Source organism: Anas acuta, chromosome 6 (assembly GCF_963932015.1).
Source record: "Anas acuta chromosome 6, bAnaAcu1.1, whole genome shotgun sequence".
NCBI lineage: Eukaryota > Metazoa > Chordata > Aves > Anseriformes > Anatidae > Anas > Anas acuta.
The window spans coordinates 21,674,617-21,699,183 of NC_088984.1; the positions used below are offsets into that span (position 1 = coordinate 21,674,617).

The window sequence follows — 24,567 nt, forward strand, 5'->3', positions numbered from 1 at the left end:
AGGGCGTGGCTGGAAGTTGTGGGTGAATTACTCTAGAGCCTGGTCTTGGTGCCTAGAGAGCAAGGGAGGTGCTCATGCTGGACCAGAACGGGCAGCCCTGCCCTGGGGATTGGTACTCAACTGGACATAGGCAGGGTGAGGGCCTGCTGGGGAGGTACGCGTGGCCTGTGGTTGGGGGCCAGAGTGTTTGCGGGCCAGCAGAGCCCACAGGAGGTAATCACACAAACCCCTGGAGGCTGGTGGGTAACCAAACTGGCTCTCTTTTGAGTCAGTGTTACATACATCAACTAAGTTTGCAACTGCATTGTGACATTGAGCCTTTGGGAGATGCATACGTACAAATTAATGTTAACCCTTTATCCAGATAAAAATGTAAAGAAGGTGAAGCCTGGGGTAGCATATTCCTGAGTGAGTAAAACAGAAATCAGTATTGCAGTGAGGTCTTCTGTGTCAGCTTTCAAATCATCCCAGAATTTCACATCCATCCTCCTGTGCATCTTGGTGGTGTCCTTTATGCTTCAGGAGTTTACGGCGTTGTACATACAGCATATGTACCATGCATGGGCTGCAACCCTGGAGGGGTTGGGGATCCGACACTCACAGAGCCTCAGGCGAGGAGTTACGAAGTGTTGGCAGAAACCAAAGGAGAATTGTCCTTGTGGGATGACTAGCTACAGTGGCTTGACTCCCGAGTTCTGCTTTCGCTACTGATTAGTGGCAGCTTTACTTCCATCTGCAGAAAGTACCTGGTGTTCTGGAGAGTGTCATAATCACAGCATTATTTTCATTGCAGAAATCAGATGGTATCAAATGTGTAACAAAAGCAAAAGCCTTCCTGTAGCATCAGAAACCAGAGGCAAGATAGCTGGAGAGTCAGCCTGTGATCGGTCTGAATTGAAGGGCTCAGGCTGTCAGCCATGCGAAGGGCTCTCAGTATGGGAGTCACAGTCCAACAGCCTCCCCTTCGCAGGAGAAAAGGAACCAAGTAAAATTGTCTACGGGAGTGAAATTTGGGTGGAGGGGAGAAAAATAGTCAGACGGTTTTCTTTTCAATCCGTATCTCTCACACAGTTGCTGCCCTCCTTTGATATTTGTGCATGGACTGAAGAAGATGTGGTGAGTATCTTGTGCTAACGCGGCCGGCGTTGTGCTGCTGGAGCTCTCTAGCAAATTGCAGTGGGTATGGAGGGAATGCAAGTCAGATCAGAGTATCTGGGTGAGATTGTGCTGCTAGTTGCTTGGGGAAACTTGTGTCCCAGAAAAGCTTTAAAATGACCATGGATAAATTAAGTATTTAAGTGACCTTGATAAAACAGCCACGTTCTTCAATGCCCAGAAAATTTGTGCTGTGAGTTTTCATCAGCCAGCACTGAATTCCTAAACAATCATTAAGGAAACATGGAAGTGCTGCAAGAAGATCTAAGCAAGACTTGTCCTGGAGAAGACAAAATGGGTTTGGAGGTTTCCATGTTGCTGGGATGGAAATTAACTGAGGGTTAAGGGCTTTCATGGGGTGTAGCCTTCTTTTTACTCTCTTGTTCAGTTAAATTGCCTAATACCCTATCTAGCACTCTCCTTGTGTGTGGTGCAACATGAGGTTGTTCAGCTAAGGCTTACAAAAAGATTGCAATGCCAGAGCAAAAGTGAAAATAGCCCTGGCTACTGCTAAGGGCTTAACTTTGGCCCTTTTATCAAATGACAGATTGATAAACTTTGCCTCAGTCCTGTTGTTCCTCATAAAAATAAATTAAGGAACATGGTTGCAAAGTAGAAGGCAGTTAAAAAAATGTAATCAGTGATGTTGGAGAATCTTGAGTCCTTTAACCCAAAATACATATTTTAAAAATTATTTTTAAAAAGGAATGATTATACTTGTATGCTCCAGATAACTGTAGTATAAAATTTTGCTGATGTGAACTTCAAAATTGATTGATTTTTTTTTGCAGTTTTTGTGGATGCAACAACTTACTAGAAAAGGTAAAATCTACTCATGTGTACCTTCCTGTTCATATTCATGAATATAAATACCTTTGTTTATCTTTTCCTCCCCTCAATGGAAAGCCCTGTGGATTTCTGAATAACCTCTCTTATCTTAAGGCGATGCTTCTGGTGAAATGAGTGTATATGCTAGATTGTTTAAGGAACATCATATCACTGGGAAACGATTGCTTCTACTAGAAGAAGAAGATTTAAAGGACATGGGAATTGTTGCCAGAGGACACATCATCCATTTAAAGGTATCTACTAGTATATGTTGAAAGTTAGAGTAAATTATAGTGTAAATATTGAGACGTATTCTACAGTTTTACAGTAATACTAATTAAACAAATAAACAAAAAAGTTATAAAGCAAAATAGCTTGTTTGGTACAAAAAAACAAACAAAAAAATAACAACAGATAACAACAGAGTTACAGATTTATATGGCCCTGGAACCCAAAGCCACCTGAACATTCTATGAGGTGTAAAAATGTGCCATGATCTTCATGCTCCTCCACATTTCTTAGTTTTGTTTGGGGCAGGACAAACAGTACTGCTGGGAGTTTGTCTATAGGGGCCATTTACCCAGAAGAAAGCTTTGGGTATCTTCAGAGAGTGCTCCCTAAGATTTCTCCTCAGCTAAGAGAAGGTCAGATATTGAAAAAGTTATTTGAACCTAAATCTCCGAACTTCTCCACTTTCACATCTTGCCTATAACTTAAAACCTACTTTGACCAACAGAACTCCCTTAGACAACTTTTAAGCTAGTTGATTGACAACTAAGTTGCTTTGCTCTTAAGGCTTAGTTTCATGTTTTTCTGAATATCTAATGTTTGCAACGAATTTAGAAAGCTGTAGTCTGGAAAATGTGATCACAGCAGCAGTAACAGTGTTAATACTGTAGCCACAGGAGATAGGTTTCCTGGCAGTCAGCTTTGGAAAAAGATTTTGCTAAAAGCAGCGTCTGGAATTCTGTTGGGTCTCAATGACTTTACCACAATTTACTAGTAAAGAGATACTTCTGTCCTAATTGCTAATCCTGCAAATTTAGCTTCATCTCTGTAAGTCACAGAGATTTATTCCCCTTTTGCTCATCAGCTGTTTTTCCATAGCACACACTATTACTGATATCTTTAATTTACATTTCCTACAGGGAAAATTATTGGAACTTAATAAAGTCAATAATGCCCAGAATGAAAGATTTCAGCTTCCTGGGTTGACTGAGCATAAATAAAAACAACCAAAACAACCCCCCAAACATCTCTTTTTCTGATTAAGCAGATCTGACTTAATGTGAAATGGGGTCGATCTAGCGAGACAGTTTCCAGAGCAGAGCTGTATTTTAAACTGCTCTCACATGCCCTAATGTATCTACAATGAAAAGCACAGTGTATGCTGAACTGCCCTGTTGTTTGTGCTGGTATTTGTGGTATTAATACAATACTGAATAATGCTCATCTGATTTTGTTGTGTTCTTTTTTTTATAGACCGCGATTGAGAAGCTAACCCACGACTACCTAAATCTGTTTCATTTTCCACCATTAATTAAGGTAAGTCTGATTGTTTATATAAGAAGTGCTTCTCATGTTGGTACAAATATTTTACTGTTCTCATGTCTCAACTTTCCTGCCGTTGGCTGGAGGGTGAGGCAGCCTCTCACATAGTGGGTCCATCACTGCTTTGACAAATGCGGGGGGTCAACAGCAGCAATGGGTCTCATCAGAATAAGTGGTATAATACTAGAAGTTGTTTTCAATGAGGCTCTAAGATTTTGTCATGGAACCAGTGCTTCTAAATTAGAAGTCTGCTGGTTGCAATTCCTTTGCTATCATTAATCAGAAATTACTTCTAAGAGCCATTCCCTTGAACAAGTCCTGCTGACTGCTTACCTCCAAAGAAAGGCAGACCTCTGAGGAATGAGCCCATCATTCCTCGGTTTATTGACGTTGCAAGGGAGAAGAATTATTTGTAATGTCTGGCTAGCCATGTGCTAACCTGTTGGTTTTCTGATCTCCCTAACAAGAGCTATGGCAAAGGGAGGGAATGTTTGGGAACTTCGGGGTTGCCGGAGCAGATATTTGCCTGATTTAATTCTGGGAGCTAATCAAGCAATTCTAGATTCCGGAGCCAAAAGGAGCATTTTTAGTCATAATTTATTGCAAGGTGATAGAGTGAAATCCACTTAAAGCAAATTTACGTAAAGTGAAACACTGTTCCCCGAAGGGGAAAATGAAAGCCTGGATGTTGCTGCCATGCCATGCTGGCTGTAATTCCAGTGAAGGTGGCCACCATGGCATTATGCTGCCGAGGAGCAGCTCGATGAGGAGCAGGGACCACCCAGCACCTCCCAGGTGTGATAGGGGCAGAGTGGTGGCTTCTCATGCTACCTGGCAGGCTTGTAATGCTAGAAAGGCAAACCCCTGCTCCCACAAAAGGCTTTGTTTCTGCTTCCTGGAGGTCTGGGGTAGGCATAAGCTCTCACTTTACCTTGTTTTGGCAGGACTCTGCAGGTGATGCTGAAGAAAACATAGAGAAAGTAGTGAATCTCGAACTTGTTTTTGGCTACCACTTAAAGCCAGGAAATGGTCCAAAGGTAAGCTGGGAATATTGGATCAGCTTGGCTATCTTTTTAGTTACTAACCAGGGTGTCCTGTTTCTTCTGGATGCAAAAAATCACCTGCTGCAAGAGGCTTCTTGTGTTGGAATATGCTGAACTAATATCAAGGTAGCAAGTAGGGCTGAGCCAGTGACGGGCAAGCATGCCTGAGAGTGAGCTAGGAAGAGCATAGTGCTGCAGAACGCTTTGAGTGAAAGCTTTTGTTTCCTCATGAACAATTTTTCTAACCGTCATTTTTGTAATTCGGGCTTTGGCTTTGTTCCCTGTATCCCAACGGGTGTGCAGTAACAATCCATTTAAGCAGAAGAGCCTGTTGCAAATGGAGGAGGTTAATGCTGAGGGACAGTAGGGCAATGGCACATACCTGATGTCAGTGGACGTGCATTAATTTTGTCTTGGCAGAAAGGTGGCGTCTTGTTCTGTGACCAGGAAGAGAGGAAAATGTGTGGCATGCTTAGCTGCTGGCTGGGGAGGTCCCACTGCTGCCTCTCTTCCCTCACAGCCCCAGGCAAGGTGCAGCCCACTGCAGACAGCAAAACTTATGTGCAGGGGTCCAGCATGCCATATCCATACAAAACCCTAGCTCCATGACATGTTGATTCAAGTACCTCTCATTGCACCCTGTGTAAGGGGAGTGTTGACAACCCCAGATGTTCCCGCAAAGCATTTCCACCATGTTCTCGAAAGTGAGGATTATCCTGTGCCTTTCATTTTCTTTATCCAGCCTGCCACAGACTCTGAGTTCAAGGGTTTTAGAATTAATCATCTATGTGGAAACGGTGTGCAAAGCATTTCTGAGTTAGAGTCAGGGGTTGTGACAGCAGGATTTGTTTCCTTTTGTATTTGACAAATCTGCATTGTGTGTCCATCCCAAACTTGTGGGTGGCTGACTTTCATCTTGTGTTATCTGACTGCTTTGCTTTCAGGGCATATTGTTTGCAGAAGTCTCTTGATTTCTGTACTTGGTGGTGCTTGCAGAGAAAGCATTTAGGTTTGTACTTAGTAGGAACTTGGACTCGTACTGATATCATTTCATCAATTTGAAAAAAGCATTTTGCTTTTTGTCTGGAGATTTCCTTTTTTTTGTTTGTTTCTTTTATCTTAAGCACTTTTTTTCCTATGACAATTTTCTTTATCACTATGTGAATGACTTAGACTTTGTCAGTGTTCTTGAATGCATGTACCTTATGATGCCTTACCGCTGCTGTTATGTAGGTGTCCATCTTTCCCTCCCATGTGCAACTTCACCAGAAGCAAAAAGGGCATGCAGTACCTTATGTCTCCCTTGTATTTCCGATAGGGGCTGTGAGCCTTAGTACAGGAGGGTGGGCAGTCTGCCCCAGGAATCAACAAGAGGAGGAGAACAGACCTCTGAGAGTTTTAGAGAAATTCAGGTAGCAGTCGTGCCTACTGAGTTTGAGTACAAGCAGCTATTTCAGCTGTGATAGCAAAATTTGTACATGAAGCAGTGTTCCAAATTCTATGGGACAGAAGCTAAATTGTTAATAGAGAATGGGGCTAGGTGATGGTGGTATTTTTTTTTGCAGGTTTCTGAAAGCCCAGATGCCCCGGAAGGATGGCACTTTTTTCAGTTGTTATTTTGTGTTTGCTTTCTTTTGGTCCTGCCTTCCCCAGGGCCTCCTTATTGGAGCTCTTTGCTCCCTGTGCAGTTCTGCCCCTTCCCAAGGAAGCAGCTCTCCTGTGCACTGGCATCCACCCCGCTCGGTGATGCCGTCCATGCTGCAGCTCCAGGGAGCGTGCTGTTTGTCACCTGAGGTTGTCTGAGCTGCAAACTTCTTTCCAGGGTCTGTTTAAAAACCCATGCCTGTCTTAGATGTTGAAGTGAAGCCAGTTTTTAAAAGTTTTTAAAAGCAACCAAGTGACCTTTCAGGCAGGCTGCTATGGCCAGTGCGAGCAAGGTAGTTTGAGTGAGCAGCACATTAAATGTAACACTAACAAAGCATGCTGTGGTACATAGAATATATAAAATTTGGCTGCCTTGGTTCTTTGAAAATCCGTGGATACAATCTTCTAGCTCCCCTAGAGGCTGCTTCAAAGCAACTACTGCTGCCATCACCCAGATTTGTGGTGAAATGGAGATACTGGGGATACCAGTATCATGATTGAAGGGTTTCAATTTCTTTTACTGTCCCATTTTTTATAAGAGCGGTGCCTGTTCCTGTAAAACTAGGTCAGCAGAAACACTTGGGATCATACCTTCCACCATCTTTGCAGCTAAAAAGCTGGCCTACATCAATTTAAAAATAATTTTCTCAAGGAACTTTGCCCTAATCATCCCCTGTAACGGGCTGCCTACCTAAGAAGCATTTTTCCTGTTTCACCCATGAGTAAAAAGTGGCAATAAGCTCAAATCTGGGTTACAAGTGGAGGATTGTGTTCCCCAGGTAAAGTGTGGACTGCTAGAGCTGTGTGTACCAGGAGAGGTTGTTCAGCTCAGCTGAAGTGGGTGCAGCAAGCAGGAAGGGGGCTATGCAGGGGAGTGGCTGGTGCTGGGGGTGTTTCTCCCCTTGCTGGCTCTGCCCTATTCCCCTGGGCTGAGCACACAAGTCATTGTAGGTTAAAGGAAACACTGACTTCCCAGTATGCAACTTTACCATCTGCAGATTTGTTATCTAATTTAAACTGCATCTGCTAGTGGGATTATGTTGGTTTCCACTAGCTGATAGATGCAGTCATTTCATTACAGTTTCCTTCCCTTTTTAGCTGCATCTTTGGAGGTGATGAAAGCTTGGTTGACCTTTGTGCTCTCTGAATGCATCAGGAGTGAGCACTGCAAAGCTAACCTGGTTTTCAGAGGTTTCTCTTCCAACTCTTGTAGTTCAAGTTATGTGGTTACTTCCATTTACTTCCTTTTAATGACCTTTCCATACACAGTTCCCGCTGAGCTGAAAGGTGATAGCTTTAGGCATTTTGTAAGAATTTTTATTCCACAAATTAAAAAAAAAAGGGGGGGACCAATTAACTCCAAGATGCCAAAGAGGGTAAAAAACAAACCCTGGCAATTGTGGCTTGAGCTGATTCGCAGAACTGCAGAGGGAATTTTCAATGGCTTTCTCATCCTAGGTGGCTCATTAAAATTTCCCAATCAGGGAAAGGTGTCTGAGCTGTGTCGGCTCCACACTGATGAATCATCCAACCTTAAGAAGGATGGTTCACAGTCTTTTTGTCTCCTGTTGATGCATTCTTTATTTTTGGTCCTCAGAAAGGCAGATTTCACCATGCCTTTGAATGTTTTCATTTTTACCGAGTGTGGCACAACCTGACCTACATCCAAACACAAAGCCTTGAAGCTGGCTCACCATTTTTGCCTTATTTTTCCCCTCTCCCTCCATTTGACAAGGTAAGGAGCAGAACCTCATCAAAACATCCACTGTGTGAACTATTTTCTAGCCTCAAATACCCAAATGGGGATATATTTCAATGCTGTTTGATGCTGCTATTTAAATGTGTAGTGCAAAAGTGCATATAATATTAAAGCTACTTCATAGAGAAGTTTTGACCAACTCTTCCTGTGGAGAAACATGGACTGGCAAAATGTGGCACTACAGGACAAAACAGTACTAAAATAGTTGTATCTGGCCTGTAATTTCAAGTGTTTGAGGCCACTTCTACTGCTTCTTCCTCGCCACCCACCCACTGTGCTGATACTGATAAAACCCTTATTTACTTTCTTTAAACTAATTCCTAGTTCAGACAGATGAGGTATAATGTCACTGGTTTAGTTTGCTGAGGTACTTGGCACATTACAAACCCAATAAACGTAAAGCAGTGGCCTAGGTCAAAAATTTTAAATTTCAGATTTGTTATTTTTCAGTTGTGTCCTACTGTCTTTATCTGACCCATCCTTCTCAAGATATTTGCAAGTAGCTTGACTTTCTAGTGTGGGGTTATTTAACCTTACCTCAAAAGCTCATCACCCAGAGCCCGTCTCATTAAACCTCAGGGCACTCCATACTAAAGGCTGAGTCAGTGCAAGCAGCACAGTGGCCGTGTTTGTGTGCCATTCTCATAGGTTTGCTCAGACTCTAATAAGTAGTCAGTAAAGTGGTAAATACTTTCTTAAGGAAAAAAAAAACAACACCTATACTGTAAAATAATGCCACAGCCGTATTTAAACATAACCATCAAGAGTAACTGCTGTTAATGCAGTCCGCTGGCAGTGGATCAGTGGCAGTGTCAGACATTTAGTGCGGGCTGCCTGAGCTCCTTGTGCGTTCTTTCAGAGGGCTTTCCTGGGTCAGGCTGTGTCTGCACAAGGGCACACACAGAGGCAGCCCCATGTCGGTGGGGCCACTGTGCCTGCTCTGCTCTGGCATGTTTCCCCCTGTGCTAGGTGGGAAGTGCCCCGCAGGAGCACAAGGCTGGAAGTGATGGCTCCTGCATGGTGGTCGCCAAAGGGCCCTGTGTTTTCCACACATCCACATCCAAAGTCCAGCCACATGGCTACCTGAGGGCACAGCGCGGTGTGTTGGCAGCGCTGGCGGCGTGCACAGGAGGAGGAAGGCCCCGCGCCTCCTCAGGCCAGCTGCCAGCCTGCCGTGGCCTGTTGCCTGGCCAAGGAGCAGGAGCTCTGGCTTTCTGGGAGGCTGAGCTGGCAACATAAACACATCTTCTGCTCGCTTTGTTTCTTTACGTTAAGAGCGTCTCTCTCGCAAAGCCTCCCCTCCGCCCCTGTTTTTCTCTTCCTCACGAGTGAAACAAAACCGGCGGCGGAGCCACCTTGTCTTGCTGGAGCCTGGCTGACAACAGCCTGCCCTGACCTGAGACACGAGCCATTGTTAAGGGTATAACACATTTACATATTTTGCAATAAAACATCAGTTATTTGCATTACTGTGTCAAGTTTTATTTGATTCTTTCACCTAAAAATGACTCATTTTCCTTTCTTGTATTTTAAAAACCAACTACTCTAAGCTTGTTTGAGAATAATCAAAAATTGCCCATTTAGCTAGAAGTCATTTTCTTTTCAAAAGGCAAATGTTATTTAATCTTTCAGCTGTTCATTGTGCCATCATAAATACTTTCTTTTCAGCACAGTTGTGGGGACTGAAATGAGCCCACTAATTGCCTCCCATTTCGACTGACATGTGGTGGTTTAGTGGAAAGAGAACACAGCGGGGAGAAGGAAATAGGAGGCTGAGAAAATGAGAGCTAATTATTTTCACTGCCTCATGTCAGGCTCTGTGTCAGCCTTGTTTTTACAAACTGGAAGGTTTAGCACTAAATAAAACAAACTGGCGTCATGTTTTTATATACTGGCAGTGTCATGGAAGCAGCTGCACATCTCAAAGACAATATAATGCCTGCATTCGCATGGACACCATCTGACAGCCACTGTGAGCCACTGCTAATGAGGATATCACAGTGGTGCCAAGTGAAAGGTGCTGAATTATGTATGATTCTTCATCAGTGCAGCAATAGTCCTGTACATCATTATGAGACATTGTTTTGCTGAAGAGATTAAAACATTCTTAGTTCCAGACCCTGCAACCTATACACGCTACAAGAGGTTATTAATGGAATTTTTAGGGAGAGTTTCTTGTGGATTTCTTTTTGGTTAAAAATATCTCATGGGACAAAGCCGTGGTGGGTCATGACACTATATATATAAAGAAGAGAAGCAAATTAACCGTAATTGTGTTATCTTCCTTTAAATCCAGAATAATAAAATATAGTGTAGCAGGGTGATACATAATGATAAATAACCCAAGTGCTGTCACTAGATGTTCAACTCTAATGCCTTTAAAACAGCAGGTTTCAGCAGCTGAGATAGATAATAGCTAAGAATGTAAAGGAGCTTCTGGGGACCTAAATAATCAACATGCTACTACTTTTAGTACCAGCATGACCAACATTTTTTTTTTCATATTTGTTTCATCTTGTGTTACATCTTACTTTTCTTCTAATATCCAGTTGCTTGCTACAATGCCGTTTCTGTTTTTTCTTGAATCATAAAAAAAAAAAAAAAGTTTATTGCAACCGCTGATTTTAAAATGAATCCTGGTCTTGGGCCTCCTTGGAAAATGAGGTGTCTCCCCAGCAGTAGTTTGAAGCTGCTGTTGCAGGAGACATGTTTGTTGTTTAAAGCCTGCGCCTGAGCTTTTTCATTTCCCTTTCAGTTTTTGTTACAGACATTAGTACATACGGGGTTAAAGGAGTATCGTCACTGCAGTAAGCAGGAGACTTAATTTTTAAAGTGTTCTTATTTTCTGTTTTGAAGATGAGAAGTGGCTCAAAATACGTATGTGATTTGCTTTTCTGCTTCCACTGTCATTTGCAGAGGCTGCTGATTTAGTAGCTTTGTCAAAATGTTATTCAGAAATGTTTTCCACCCAGAGTTTTACTGGTTGTACCTCTCAATTATGAAACTATTTTTTTTAACAAAAAGCTAAAATTATTTAAATCAAAATAGAACAGGTAAATATTGAGATGTACTTTGATGTTTGAATTACAAGATGTCCAGGGAAATCTCTTTGAAGCACCTTGTGTATGTATATTTATCAACCAGACATTTTGAATAAGCCATTTCCAAATTATTTTCCCACATAAGTCTGTCACTAAATGTATTCTCGAGCCAAGAAAGCTTTTGGCTCCAATTCATCAAAGATTTGAAATACATATTCTTGGTTATTCTAGCCCAGTATTTGCTTATGTTGAGCATCTCTCTCCTATTCATGGCTAAATAAGAACCTAAAAATCAGTTGGAAAACAGGAAAATATGTCCCATTTTGTGGTCACATATCTAGCATTATTTCTTGTGTGGCTGAGCAAAATAAGTTTATAAGAAAAGTAGCCAACTACTTATCTTAGATATTTCCCAAGGATCTTGATTCAGAAGGCACCAAGCTTGTTTCTTTCTCCATCCTTTTCCTTTCTTCCTTCCCTCTTTTTTTTCTTCTTTTCTATCTTTTCTTTTTTCTGTCAGCCTCTCCTCTCTCTCTTTCTTTTTATTCTCTACTCCCTGCCCCCCCCAATCTGCTGACTATTTTACAATAGTGCCAAGTGAAAACCTTCCCAAATAAAACGAGACACACATTTTCAAGTGAGCAGGGAGCACACATTTAGCGCTGTCATTTGCTCTTTCAGTATCTGTGCGGTATGCCTGGAGAGGACTCCGAGGAGGATGGAAGGTTTGGGGGCTGGATTTTAAGGACGGGTGAGCGTGTTTCTGCCTCTGAAGCTGTGGCTTATAGCAGGGGAAAGCGGCGTTTGTGCAAGGCTTGTGCATCCACAACTGCGTGGGGCAGCCTGATTCGTTACTGCATGGAGAGGGCTCCTGCATGCACGGCTGAGCCGGCAAGGGGCTGGGCACTGGCAGGTGCCCACTGCCTGCCAGACACTGTATTTACAGAGTCTGTCAGCCTTGTCTTTAAAGATGGGAGTTTCATTTATGTGGTTGATTGAAACAAGCTTGTATTTTCCAGACTTGGTCTGTATGGAGCACAAAACCCCGAGCCGTGAAGGTGCGGGAGCCCTGTCACAAGGCAGCAGACAGCTCTGGCGCTCGGTGCTTGGCGCTGGCTCACAGCAGGAGATGCACTGAATTAGCGGAGTGGTAGCGTTTTATGGCAATGTTTTGTTCTTCACTTGGCTGAGGTGTTTTTGTGAAACTAAAAAATGTCACCAAGCATCTTGTCTCTAACCTCAGTTTAGGTGTGCAACAGGGAATCCAGGTAGCACAAATTTAGGAAATCCTGCAAAAAAGTCTGGCAAGGAGGACAGCACAGACAGGAAGAGGAGCACACTTTGAGAGGAGAGAACGAATCAAAGGCAGCTTGCTCCACTGTTGCTGTTCAGTCACATAGCATGTACAGTCCTCAGCTGACATCAGGGCCAGTGCGGCATGCTGCCCCTACCCACCTGGGAAGAGACAGGCATAACCCCAGAGGAGCCCACAACCCAAAGCAGCAGGAAAGAAGAAGGACATGCAAAGTGATGTGGTCTGTGGTTAGGAAATGGAGGCACGGAGTGATCGGAGTGATTTCAGCACCTTACCAGGTAGTACAGGAAAATGATGGCAGAACTGGAAGCTGAATTTGGTGCATCCGAGTCCTGGGCCAGTGCCCTGACCACTGGACTGCACTACCCACTGCTCGACAGGGCGATGAAAAAAATAACCCGCACGTCCACTCTCCTCGTAAAATGCAGCAGCTTTCAATGGGGACAGATGGACACACAGGGCCAAATGCTTTCATAAGCATAATTTGTTTCGTGGTTCGGAAATGATTATACTCCAGTTTTCTTTTATCTTGGAATTGCCAATTCAATGCCTGATTGAAAGCTTTGAGACTTCTGAGGGCTGAGCTCCTACGTTACATTTATGAGAGATGCACGTGCAAACACTAGCAGCTAATCGCATGTACAAACGGATATCTCAGGCTGCTGTACATTTGTGTGTGCAAATAACTGCTTATACCAGCCCTTGGCCATAGGCGGCCATCTGTGTCCCCATTGAAAATGTTTGCATTTTTTGAGCAGTGTTAAGGAGACGACTGCCTCCTGCAAATGATTGCACCTGCCTGGCCAGCGACACATGGGATGCTCCTGAACCCCTGGCACATCTGGAGGGGTTCCTGCCTCTGCAAAGGGCAGTCCCCAGCCTGGCTGCACAGAGATGAAGATGCCCTGCTTCACTGCAGCCCTCCCTTGTCCCTCAGGGACTGATTTCTGGAGGAGCTCACTGCACTGGACACTATCAAATCCCAAAAGCACCTGCTGAGCACACCAGCAGATCTCCAGTTGCCAGGGCCTGCTGTCCCCAATGGGAGCCTCCCTGACCATGGTCAGGGACCCTGGTCGTGCTGCTTAACCCACACCAGCTGTACTGCAGGATGCAGCTGGAGCCATCAGCCTCTTGCAGGCTCACACCTGTGCAAAGTGCTGGATGGTGGCCCTGTGTTGAGCTCATGGGATTGCTTAAAGACACCTTTCATTGCCATGATGCTGGGTGATGGCTCCCATAGGTGCACTGTGCCCCTCCTGCCATGTGAGCGTACACAGCTCCCGTCTCCTGTTCACACGGGCTGTCTGTGCTGGTGGGTGAAGTGCCACTGTTCTCAGACCTGCCAACGTGGAAACTGTCTCTTAGGGTGAGCTCAGCAGGGAGCAAGCCAGAGAAACAGAGGGTTTTCCACTAGCAACACTTTAACTGGAAAAGTGCATATCCTGAAATATGTATATGTTGCTTGCCTTTTTTTTCCTGTATGGAGAGGATTAGGTTTGGTTTGGTTAGTCTTGTTTTTTTGTTTTGTTTCATTTTGTGTTTATATTATTATTATTATAACAATCCAACATTCTTTTTTTTATTATTATTCATAGGATTGTAAATGGAAAATGTACATGGAGATGGATGGGGATGAAATTGCAATAACCTACATAAAAGATGTGACATTCAACACTAACCTACCTGATGTAGAGATTTTAAAGATGACAAAGGTATTTACAGCCTTAAAGCTTTCACAAATTCACAGATCTCAAACAAAGACATTAAAATACCACAGCAGTCGACTTTTGTGCTTGTGGAAGCTCAGTCTCTTGACAGCTTTTAAATAAAATGCACATTTTAAACAGATTTGTATCATAATAGGAGCTAGGTATTTTGGTTCTCTTTTAAGCTGACAATAATGCTAACAATAGAAAAATAAGAGAAGGAAGTAATTTATATTTTCTTGTTTTAATTCCATGTTATATCCTCTGAATGTATTACCCCTTTTAAAGATAAGAATGTTCAAAAATTACTTTCCTTTTCAAGAAGAGAAAGTGATTTGAATGTTCTAATTTAAAACTTCATGTGATGTCTCTTTTTTTCTCCCCCTTTTTTTTTTTTTTTTGGACATGGTTTTAGAACTTTTACATGCTTCTAAATCACCCTATTTCATGCAATGATGGGTTCCAAAGACTGAAACCCATCAACATGTTGATCACAGGCAGTACAGCCCTGAACATCTGCAATTCAGTGTCACTGGGCATTTACCTTATTTCAGAACCTGCCTGTAAGTATTTACCAGCCAGCATTTAGACTGCTTTTACCATAACCAACGAAAGCTTTGTTAATGCACAGGACATTCTGTATATTGTTATTTTAATTGATTGTTTTTATTAATAAGCTCCACTTGATAATAGCTCCTGCAATAAATGAAAAAATATACAGCTCGATTACCAGTTAGAATGCTGCTCTAATGTGCACTGATTCAAAACAAAACCAAAACAACAAAAAAAAACCCACACTCCCGAATGCTTTTAACTGTGTATTATTTTTTTTTTTGCCAGATTTTGTTTGTTTTCTGAAGGAACAACTAAAAAGCATAGAATTCTCAAAAGAATTTTAGGGAAAATATGAAAATATGTGTCTTTGATAGAAAGGATTCTCATATTTAATTCTCGTTAGTACTATTGTTATGGTTAGTGATTTCTGGAGCTTCACTGTTGTGATTTTATTGTGGTTATTATTTCATTGCAAGATAGCTTTCTGCTTAATTTTCAGAACTTCCATCCTGAACATTTTACTAAAAAATAAAAGGCTTAAAGTTAAACAAAACAATCACCAGATACAATAAGATTAACTTTTAACATACTTCAACATTTTGTTGTCTGACAGGGACTATCTCCAAGAATCTTTAGGTATTTGTTCTTCCTGGTCTCTGGAAGTCTACTACAAAAAAATTGAGCATGCATAAAAATGAAAAAGTGTGATTTACCATGAAAATATTCCATGTTGTCTTATTTACAGTCAGCTTTGGAAATCTCTTCTCAGTCTTCTTTTGTAAACAAGGAAGTAAAAAAAAAAATCAAAATATATTGCTTTGTCTCATAAAATTTTAAGAAAAAGTATTGGTGTTAACAATATGGAAAAGGTTGAAAAATGGCAAAAGTTGAAAATATCTTTGGGGTGTTTCAGCAAAAGGCCGGGAGATGAAAAGCACCTTGTAAAATTTCCACCATGTTTTTTTTAGCCCCCATTTGTTATGGAGAAATGGATTGTGGGGATGGAAGAACACCAGTCTGTAGAATATGTTGTTACATATGAGGTAAGTGCTAAGAAACAAACAAAAAAATGTTCATCCAAGATAAAACCTACATGGGAGATGTGAAAATAGCATCCTCTGTCTCCTTTGTATCCTATAATCAAGTCTCATCACCCTGTAATTAATTGTAAAATCTAAAGTTTGGAGCAAAAGCTGAAAGAGGTTTACAGAGACTATGTCCTCAGGCAGCTGGTTGAAACAGCTCTTTTTCTCAAGGACAAAAACTCCTTTTGCTTGAGGTGTGATGGTCAGTGTGCTTGCATTACCTGGAAACTGTGGTTTTTACCTTTACAGTGAAGTTCTTATTAAGAGAACTGAGGAGCAACAGGAGAAGAAAGAGAATGATAAGAGTAAAAAAAAATAATAATAAAATCCAGAAGACAATTTAACCATGTGCTGTGATAGATATTAACCTGTTTAAAGAGAGTTTGTGGTTACTTACAAAAGTATTTTATGAAGACCAGTGCTGTGCTTCACACTGAGGCTAATAATCAAGATTCCAGCTCTGTCCTGAGCAAGGATTCAAACACTGATGGAGAGATGGGGAAGTCGTGGACCTTCTTGGCTTGTCTCAGATATGAAGAACAGCGGTTTTCTGTTGCTGCCACAATAACCCTAGGTTCTTTCAGGCTGGAATTTCTCACAAGAGTCATAGGCCTGTAATTGAACTTGATACTTATTGTTATTGTTATTGTGGAGGATTCCCCTGCAAAAATACCTGCTGCTACTTTTAGCAGAAAGCATTGCCTGTGTGATATTCACATTAATATGACAAGTAAAATACATTTTTTTTTGTATTTGTAGAGGAAGGCCTTCAGATCTTTCCTCCATATGGTACATGAATTGAAATACTTGTTCACTACCACATTTTTAGCATAATCATAAAATACTAGCCAAAATTATTCAGAGGCTAAAAATGCATGAGAACTGTCTACGTGATTTTGAAAAAAAAACCAAAACACTCTATATTCAAAGTGCTGTAGCTGCCCAGACACTAGTGGAAGTTCTCTGTGAGGAGAGCATAGTGGGTTGTGCATTGTTATGTCCTTGTGCCTTGTGTCTTCATGTGTGTTGTGTCCTTCCTGAGCAGAGCGACGTTAGAGCTCCCAAAACCACCAGGCATGTCCAAGCTATCCACTGGAGCAAGGTGAAAGTGCAGGATGAGGTCGAGGCAGTACAGCTCATAATACAGACCTCACTCCCCAACTCGGAGGGGCATTCACGGAGCAGGTCTGACTCAAGTAAGTCACTACAAACAAAAATACTTCTTCTCTAAAACCCCAAATGCTTCACATCTTCTATTATTAAGCAGCTTTAAATACAACACATCAGTAATCCATGGGAACATGAAAATCTCCAGGTTTTAGTCAAAATAGTTAATCTGAATACTGGACAAAAAGTTTGCCCCAAGAGAAATGCCCCTTCTCTGCACAAATTTCAGCATATGAACAGTACCCTTGCTGCTGTGCAGCCCTAGGGAAGGTGCTCAGCTCCTGCTATCTCACAGGCTGGTTGTTCTATGCTCAGAGCTGCTGCGGTGCAATCCAGCTCCAGCTCAGGACCATACAGCTGCACCAGCGTAAAGCTGTCACCATGTGTCCACCAGCGAGGTGGGACTTACCACCATGGATGCACTCATAACAGCTTTGGGACTGGACTGAGAGCACAGGTAGGATACTGTAATTATCTGTGTAGTTGTGCCCTGGATGAAGATGTGCTTCTTGATCAGAATGTCAGCAAAGCATCTGCTGGGAAAGAAGACAACCTCGTATGTCCCTACCCTCCATCTGTTGGGAAGAATGGAGTTTTCAATAGCCCTGTTGGGAATTTTGGAAGCCAGTGCTTTCAGCAACTTTTGTCTGAAGAGCATGCTGGCATTCTGTCCCAGCAATCCAAACTCAGCAGAAGTACTGCGGTCAGCTCTTTCCTCCTGCTCTTGGCCACCCAGCGTGCAGACAGCTTTGCACAAATGTGCTTGGATATGGGTGCCTCCTGGAAGAACTGGGTGGATGCTGATGACTCTTCCTATGCGGCCAGCACTCTTGCAATGGGGGGGCATATACCAAGGCTGTAGCCTCAACTGCACATGGCGGGGGGGGACAAGAAGTCCCCTCTAGATATTATGCTGTTTTGTTAAATGCTGCCAGCCTGGCAGACCCCACAGGCGCTCCTGATGGCCAGCTCTGCTGTAAACAGGAGTGAAAATCTTCCCAATGAACTCTTTGTCCACAGCTCAACCTGCCTGTTTGGGCTTGCCCTGTCTTACTGTTACCCAGTTTTGGCTTCTTCTGGAATAGGACTTTGGAAAAACTTCTTCGCGTCTTAAAGATGCTGTTCTTTTTGTAAAAAAAAAAAAAAATTTGTTAGCCAGCAGGTTTTTTTTCTGACCCAGTTCACATTAGTGCTGTAGAAATGTTTGGGCTGGGGTAGCTGAGGGGCAGCACAGGAGCTATAACAAGATAGCAGTCAGCAGAGGGTGGATTTCTACAATTATGTAGCACTATCGCCACATGTAGAAGAGTGGCCACATGAATTGTGTGCTGGTGGTGTAGACTACAGACACAAAATGGGTGTTCTTATTCCTAAGCAATTGCACCTTGATCCATTTGCAGCACAACTGTTTTGAAATGCAGGTGGGAAACTGCATATCCTGAAAGACACATCTTCACTGCAGATTAGCTATGGTCATCCAGGTTACTCTAGTTTTGGGGTGATGAGCCATACAGCCATACCCAAGTGTGGTGTTGTATCTTCACAGGTTGGCTCTGCTGCAGTAAGCCAAGCTGCTTTCATTTTTTTATGGTGAGTGGTGGGAGAGCTTGTCTGTCCCTCTGGCACTTGGAGGAGTTGCACGAAGTCACTAATGTATTGTCAGCACCCAAGTAAATAGGCACAGTTCAGAGGAGATGGGTTACCAGCCAATGTGAAAGCTGTGCCTCAGCTCTAGAAAATCTTCTGGCCTGTCTTCTTTACCAAACCACCTACCCCAGATTTAAAACACCACCAAATCCAAGCACAAAGGTAAGGGTAATACTAGTGTAAGAAGCTAAAATAACCACCAGTGAAGACACTACCCCAATGGGTTACTGAGTGGAGCATTTAATTCAGTGTTACAGAGTTGGTGGCTCAGAGACCATATGACGGAGAAGCCCACAGCCCATGAAAGGCTTGAAGAAAGGGGCAGTTCCACAGGTTGACACTGGGAGTCCCTGCTGGGCAGCTGGTCTCTGGGCCAGGCACCACAGGCAGCCATAAGAAGCAGAGACTGAGGGCGCCAAAGGGAAATGCTCATGCAGTGCTAGTACTCGTCCCAAATGGTATGTGGTGGTCACCTGAGAACTGGTAGCAAACAGAAACCCAAAATTAAGTCCTGAGACAGCTGCTTCCAGATTTATGAGGTCTGTGTTTTACATCCAGAGTCTTGGTAGGAAGGTATGGGGGAATGGCAGAGATGAAAACCTAGCAAGGACAGAGCTGCTACCCAGCTCCTGCAAAACTCCCCAGGCAGGTGCAGCATTGCAGTAAGGGGTAGAGGAGGAGGTCTTTCCTCTGGAGACGAGCAAAAAGCAAGAGAGGAAGTGGAGTCCTCTGCTGTGGATAATAAAATTTTGGTTGTGTTTATCCTGCTGCAAGCTGCCAGGGCCATGCTTTCTGATTGGAATGATATTAGCAATCTTTAAGAACAAATCATTTGAATCTCCCTAGAACAAAATTACATAAGCTACATTTTCTGCCTGAAGCTGGATAGAGGCTGTGGGGTGCAGCTGTGCCTTACTATGTGAAGTATGTGAAGTGGATTGACTTCTGAATTTGTAGTGATGATAACAAACAAAATGGCTCTGGCTATCATGGTGAGAAAATGGAGAGAGGGGAGGTGAGTCTGGCAACTTCAGCAGCGGTTTGCATTGCCTCAGTCATTGTGAATGGCATGGCCAGTGCTGGCTGGGAGTGATGCTGGGCAGAGGGCAACGCCACAGTGGTGCAGGCACCTGAAGGTGCCAGTCCATGGCTGTTCTGGAGGTCTCCAGGCTCTTTTATTGTGAAAGCTGAGGAGGAATCTGCAGAGACTGCCAAGAACATCACAAAAATATTTAAAACCTGTTTGAGTTAAAAATGCTGGGAGGCACTTGGGAGTAGAAACCCAACTGAGCAGCCAAATGGATGGTCCAATAAGTATTTCTAGTCTAAGATCCACGATCTGCATGGGCATCAGATATACCTGCATCACTTAGTATTTTAAAAGTCCATAATGTTGAATATACTCAAAGCTAGAATTATTTTCTGCAAGGCTGGGAGGGAAATGTTGACTGGAGATACGTAATGTTCTCAGAGAGAGAAAACCTCCTACTTAACCTCATACACGATCTAGACCACGTTTTTCTAGCACTTTGCACAAAGCTGACCTTGTTTTCCTTTCCCTGCCAGGCATTGACAGCCAGTGGATGAAGACGCTGCGCATGCACCAGCTAGCCAAGGCCACGTCTCTCCAGCACGGCCACCCCCACAGCCCGACCTCCATGACACAGTACCTGCCCTACCTTCGGAGCCAGGACTCCTACGCCGCCGCAGTGAGGCGGACGCGCGGTCCCGTCAGCTACCAGTTCACCTCCATCAGCCACTCCAGGAACTCCTCTCCCCTCTCGCACAGTTTGATGAGAAACCTGTCAAATCTGCACCTCAACTCAAAGGGCAGCAGCACCTCCAGCACGGCCTCAGACACCGCTTCGGAGAGGGACAGGTCCACGGGCAAGGCGAGGAACGCCTCTCACAGTGGCAACTCCCGCAGCTCCTCTGATGGGCGGCACAGCGGGACGAGCTCCCCGGTGCCCCCCAGGACCTCAGGCAGGGCCTACAGGACCTCCTCGACACCCCCGGCCCCTGAGCACCGCAGGTATTCCCGCAACCCGCCCTGGCCCAAGGCCATCCCGGGCATGCCCCTGCAGGGCGAGAGCGAGCCCAGGAGAGGCGAAGGGGAGGGCAGGGTGAGCGAGGGAGGGTGGATAAAGGTGCAGAACACGAGGAAACCCTACAGGCAGAGCACCGGCAAGCCGGGTAGGGAGAGGCCCAGGGGGAGCTGGCGGGGCCGGAGGACGTTCTGAGGGGGGCATCAGCTGCGAGCTATGGCAGAGCCAGCTTCCTCTCTTATTTCACTGAACGCTCAACTGGGAGACGACACGTGCTTCTGCTCGACGTGCTCCAGCTCTCAGCACACTGCACTGAAGCCACGACACTACCTCGCTGGGCCGGCCAGCTGCACGGCGCCACGCAGTGCCAGACGGTGGACGGGAGGAACTGCCACACCTGCCCTCGGCACAGTGGATCTCTTCCCTCCCAGTACTGACAAATTTAGTCTGGTTGCATCCCCTCCCTTCAGCTGCTCATGTTCTTAGCTGACTGGATATGCACTAATTTGCTTATTATTTCAATAATAAAATCAGTAAGACACAGCCACGTGCCATAATGAAAAGCTCTCCGTTTCATCTGTAGAAAAGGAGTTGTGCTGTTCCCTCTTCCCTCCTTGCTTCTTTCTCTTGATGTTGAGCCTGTCTCTGAGCACAGTTTCCACATACTTTATTCAATCTTCTGCCAGGGCTATAGAAGGAGGTAATAGTTTTGTCAGACCATCATAATCAGAAGAAACAGGAACACAAAGATTTTTCTTCAGGTCCACTCCAGTAACTTCACTTCTCCACTTCCAGCATGTCATCCCCTTTCAGGGTTTTCTCACCTCTCCCTTTGTTAAAACCCAGACATCAGGTATCTGACACCACAGAGCAGACACTGTGACACACACAGTTGTCATAATCAGAAGGAGAAAAAAAAAGGTTTTAATGTTTTTGAAAAAAAAGAAAGAGGGTGGGAGAACAAGACATTGCCTTTATAATAGATACATCTACCCCCTCTGAGATCTATGATAATGTTTATCCCTGGGCAGCAGGCGTTTTTTAATTGAATTTTTAAATGTGGCCAGGCTGCGTTACTTTTGTCTTTCAGTCTTCGGGTAGTAAAGACAAGGTCAGCAAAGTTTGTGATTAATGTGGTCTTTAGCTCCACTGAGAACAAAGACACAGTTGTAGACTCACTTGTCTTCAGAAAGTTCCTTGTTGGCCTTTTCACTCCAAGTTGATTTCACACAATTAAACAGGGAAAAAAAAAAAAAAGTAAAAAAAAAAAAAAAAAGTTAGGGTTTCCCAAGAGACTAGAGGGAAAAAAAAAAAAAAGGAAGAAACAGATAAAGGAAGATGAACCCAAAGCAATGCATGATACTCTCTGAAAGGCAAGTAAATTAGAGATGACTTTGAATGAGCTACTAGATCACCATCCATGCCAAGCAATGCTCACAGGCATGCAACTGCGAGCAATGCTGGAGGATGCCAGTGTGTCACCCTTGAAGGGCCCCTATCAGCCACTGCCACATCACTGGACAGTCAAAAGGTCATGTAAATTCCCTGCCTCGCACGAATGTCACCAAGGGGTACATGTATTTCACCTCTTTCTGATTCTCAGCAGCCCTGATGACAGCTGGGCCCCACGATGAGTTTTCCAATACCTGGTTTACTGAATCTGACAACTAATTTGGCAGATGTGGAAAATCTACCACTGGACACTATGCAGCAGGAGACTGGGATTTTGTCTAGGTCAGGAGACCTAACATTTCTTACCATGAGCAAGAAGGTCTGTAGGATACCAGCTGACAGTAACCACACCTGAAAGTACTTGCTATAAACATGCTCATGTTATTAAAATTTGGAGATGCACCTCAGGAATTGAGATCTTATTTAATGGTTGCGCCAGCACAAATTGTAGAAAGAAATTGCAAGTTTTGGAAGGGTACCTTTCACTTCCAGGGTGATGAGGATGGTGGTGTAGTTGCACAAGCCTAAGAACAAGAACAAGGCCCTACTCAGCAGACACTGTGGGCTGGTGGTGGCAATTCAAGATTTATCAGCTGCCTGTGGTTGATTGTCAAGATGTCCAGAAGGATTGTGCTGCTGTTTGTAAGCAATTTAATGCTGTGCCTAATTTTAATCTACAGTGTACTGTCTGTCCACATCTGTTGTATTAAAGTGTTCATTAGCATTTAAAGGAGGAGCGGATGGTATTGATCACGCCTTTTAAAATTAAACAGTCATGCAATAGTGACTGATTAGAAATCCTCTTGCTGCACCAGAATTGCTGGTTAGGGCAACAGTAAGTGATCTTGTGGAAAAAAAAAAAAATCTTCATACCTAGTGTGTGCCTCAAACCATGGCACCAAAGCTGTTTTTGTATTAAAACAGCAGTAAATAAATCACTCAGTGACAATTTTTGAAATTCCTAAAAACCCTCATATTGGAATATATTTGCATGCACTTCCTGCTTCAAGTGTGAACACTTTATTTTAAATTACAAAATACACTTCATATATTCTCCCATATACAGTCTTTCCCCTTAGCCCCGCTCAAGTGAAAAAGTCTCTGCAAGATCTAGTTTTACACCTTACCACTCTCACCATGTCTAGTCCCTGACTTGGTAATAATTCATTATAAGGCAAAATGTGCTTACATTTTCACTCCTAGTACCTTGTGAAACCGAGGAATTTATAGCCATGTTTTACTACCATGCGGCCACTGCTGGCTAGAAGACCATGCACAGCAATATGGAAAATGGGAATGTCTTTGGCAAGTACACCTCAACGAATCTCTGCTCTTTGAAAAGGATCCACGGTAATTTATTTTTTCTTTCTCATAAATCTGTTAAAACAAAGCACATTTATTTACTGCTGTGTCTAGATTTGCTCACTAGGAACTGGACACACTGCCCTCCATCCGTACACATATCTGTGGGGGTGCTATAGCCTACTTCCACATCTGCCTCTGCAACTGGCACAACATCTCACTGCTTTGGAGACAATCCTTGTTTTCCTGCCTCTACTTTCTCTAGGTTTTCATAGAACTGGGTACTGTTGCTGTTTTCTCAGTCCCCAAGAAGAACCCACGTTTCCCCTTTCCGGTTTAAAATGTTGTGACTAGCAAGAAGCCAGCTCTGAGATGTCTGCTGGATGAAAAACTGTAGAGAATTCATGATGGTAAATTCAGAACTGGATGTCCAAAGTGAATGAATACATGTATTTGAATGCAATGGGGGAGCTTATTTACAAAATCAGGTACAATATTTATTTATTTATTTGTTTGTTTATTTATTTATTTTTATGAATGTGTGAGGCTGTGGCTGTCACAGCTTACACAGGATCTGTTTGTTCATTTTGCAGTGTTTGGAACCGGTTCTCCTGGGAGTTGCAAGAGTTGCCTGGTGCCCTCTGGATGCCAGATGTTGCAGAAAGCTTCTGGTGTGACCAGCAGTATCTCTCCACAGCAGCTGGCTCTTGGCTGCCAGCAGGTTGGGAGGGAGGAAGCTGTGCTCAGCTCAGGCAGGAAGAGCAGGTTAACCTCAGCATCATGGTCCTTGGTTTCTGAAACTGTAAGGGCTTCCCCCAGCTGCTGATGTGCTCATGGTATGAGCAAGAAAAAAAAAGAAAAAAAAAAAGACGCTGAGCCTTCTTGCTCTTTGCCAACAAACAGTATCATTCAATTTTTTAAGCATGTCTATTTTTAACTTTTTGTGTTTCCCATATACCTAAGGATATGAGAAAAAAACAAACAAACAAACAAAAAAAACAAAACAAAACAAAAAAAAACTCATGTGATATTTAGCCTTTCAGGACCATGCAACCTGAGAGCACAGCCATCTCACTATACTATTTCCTTTTCTTCCTGACATTAATTTCTGCTGTCTCAGAGAGTATCTGCTTGGAAGTCAGTAGTCACTGCAAATGTTTACAGTAGTCCTCCCTCTGGCACCAGGTACTCAGCAAGCCCAACAAACCCCATCCCATGGACCACCTCTCCTCACCTGCTTGAGCAGAATTGTAACACACCAGGACAAAT

General features: G+C 43.4%; 1 protein-coding gene and 1 long non-coding RNA gene across 5 annotated transcripts in view; both read left to right on the forward strand.

The window, feature by feature from the left end:
• The window catches only part of MAP3K20 (mitogen-activated protein kinase kinase kinase 20), a 92,599-nt gene extending 71,492 nt beyond the window's left edge, over positions 1-21,107 (forward strand). For all 4 annotated transcript variants that reach the window (XM_068685694.1, XM_068685697.1, XM_068685698.1 and 1 more), the window contains exons 12-20: positions 1,072-1,116; positions 1,947-1,977; positions 2,098-2,237; positions 3,466-3,528; positions 4,479-4,571; positions 13,935-14,051; positions 15,569-15,643; positions 16,731-16,881; positions 20,066-21,107. In XM_068685694.1, the coding sequence (XP_068541795.1) occupies positions 1,072-1,116; positions 1,947-1,977; positions 2,098-2,237; positions 3,466-3,528; positions 4,479-4,571; positions 13,935-14,051; positions 15,569-15,643; positions 16,731-16,881; positions 20,066-20,739 (1,389 nt within the window). In that variant the 3' untranslated portion in view covers positions 20,740-21,107. The remainder of the gene's footprint in view (positions 1-1,071; positions 1,117-1,946; positions 1,978-2,097; positions 2,238-3,465; positions 3,529-4,478; positions 4,572-13,934; positions 14,052-15,568; positions 15,644-16,730; positions 16,882-20,065) is intronic.
• On the forward strand, positions 16,888-18,288 carry LOC137858251 (uncharacterized). Its single transcript, XR_011097596.1, has 2 exons — positions 16,888-17,154; positions 17,189-18,288. It is a non-coding gene; the product is annotated as an uncharacterized lncRNA (long non-coding RNA).
• Positions 21,108-24,567: the final 3,460 nt, after the last annotated feature.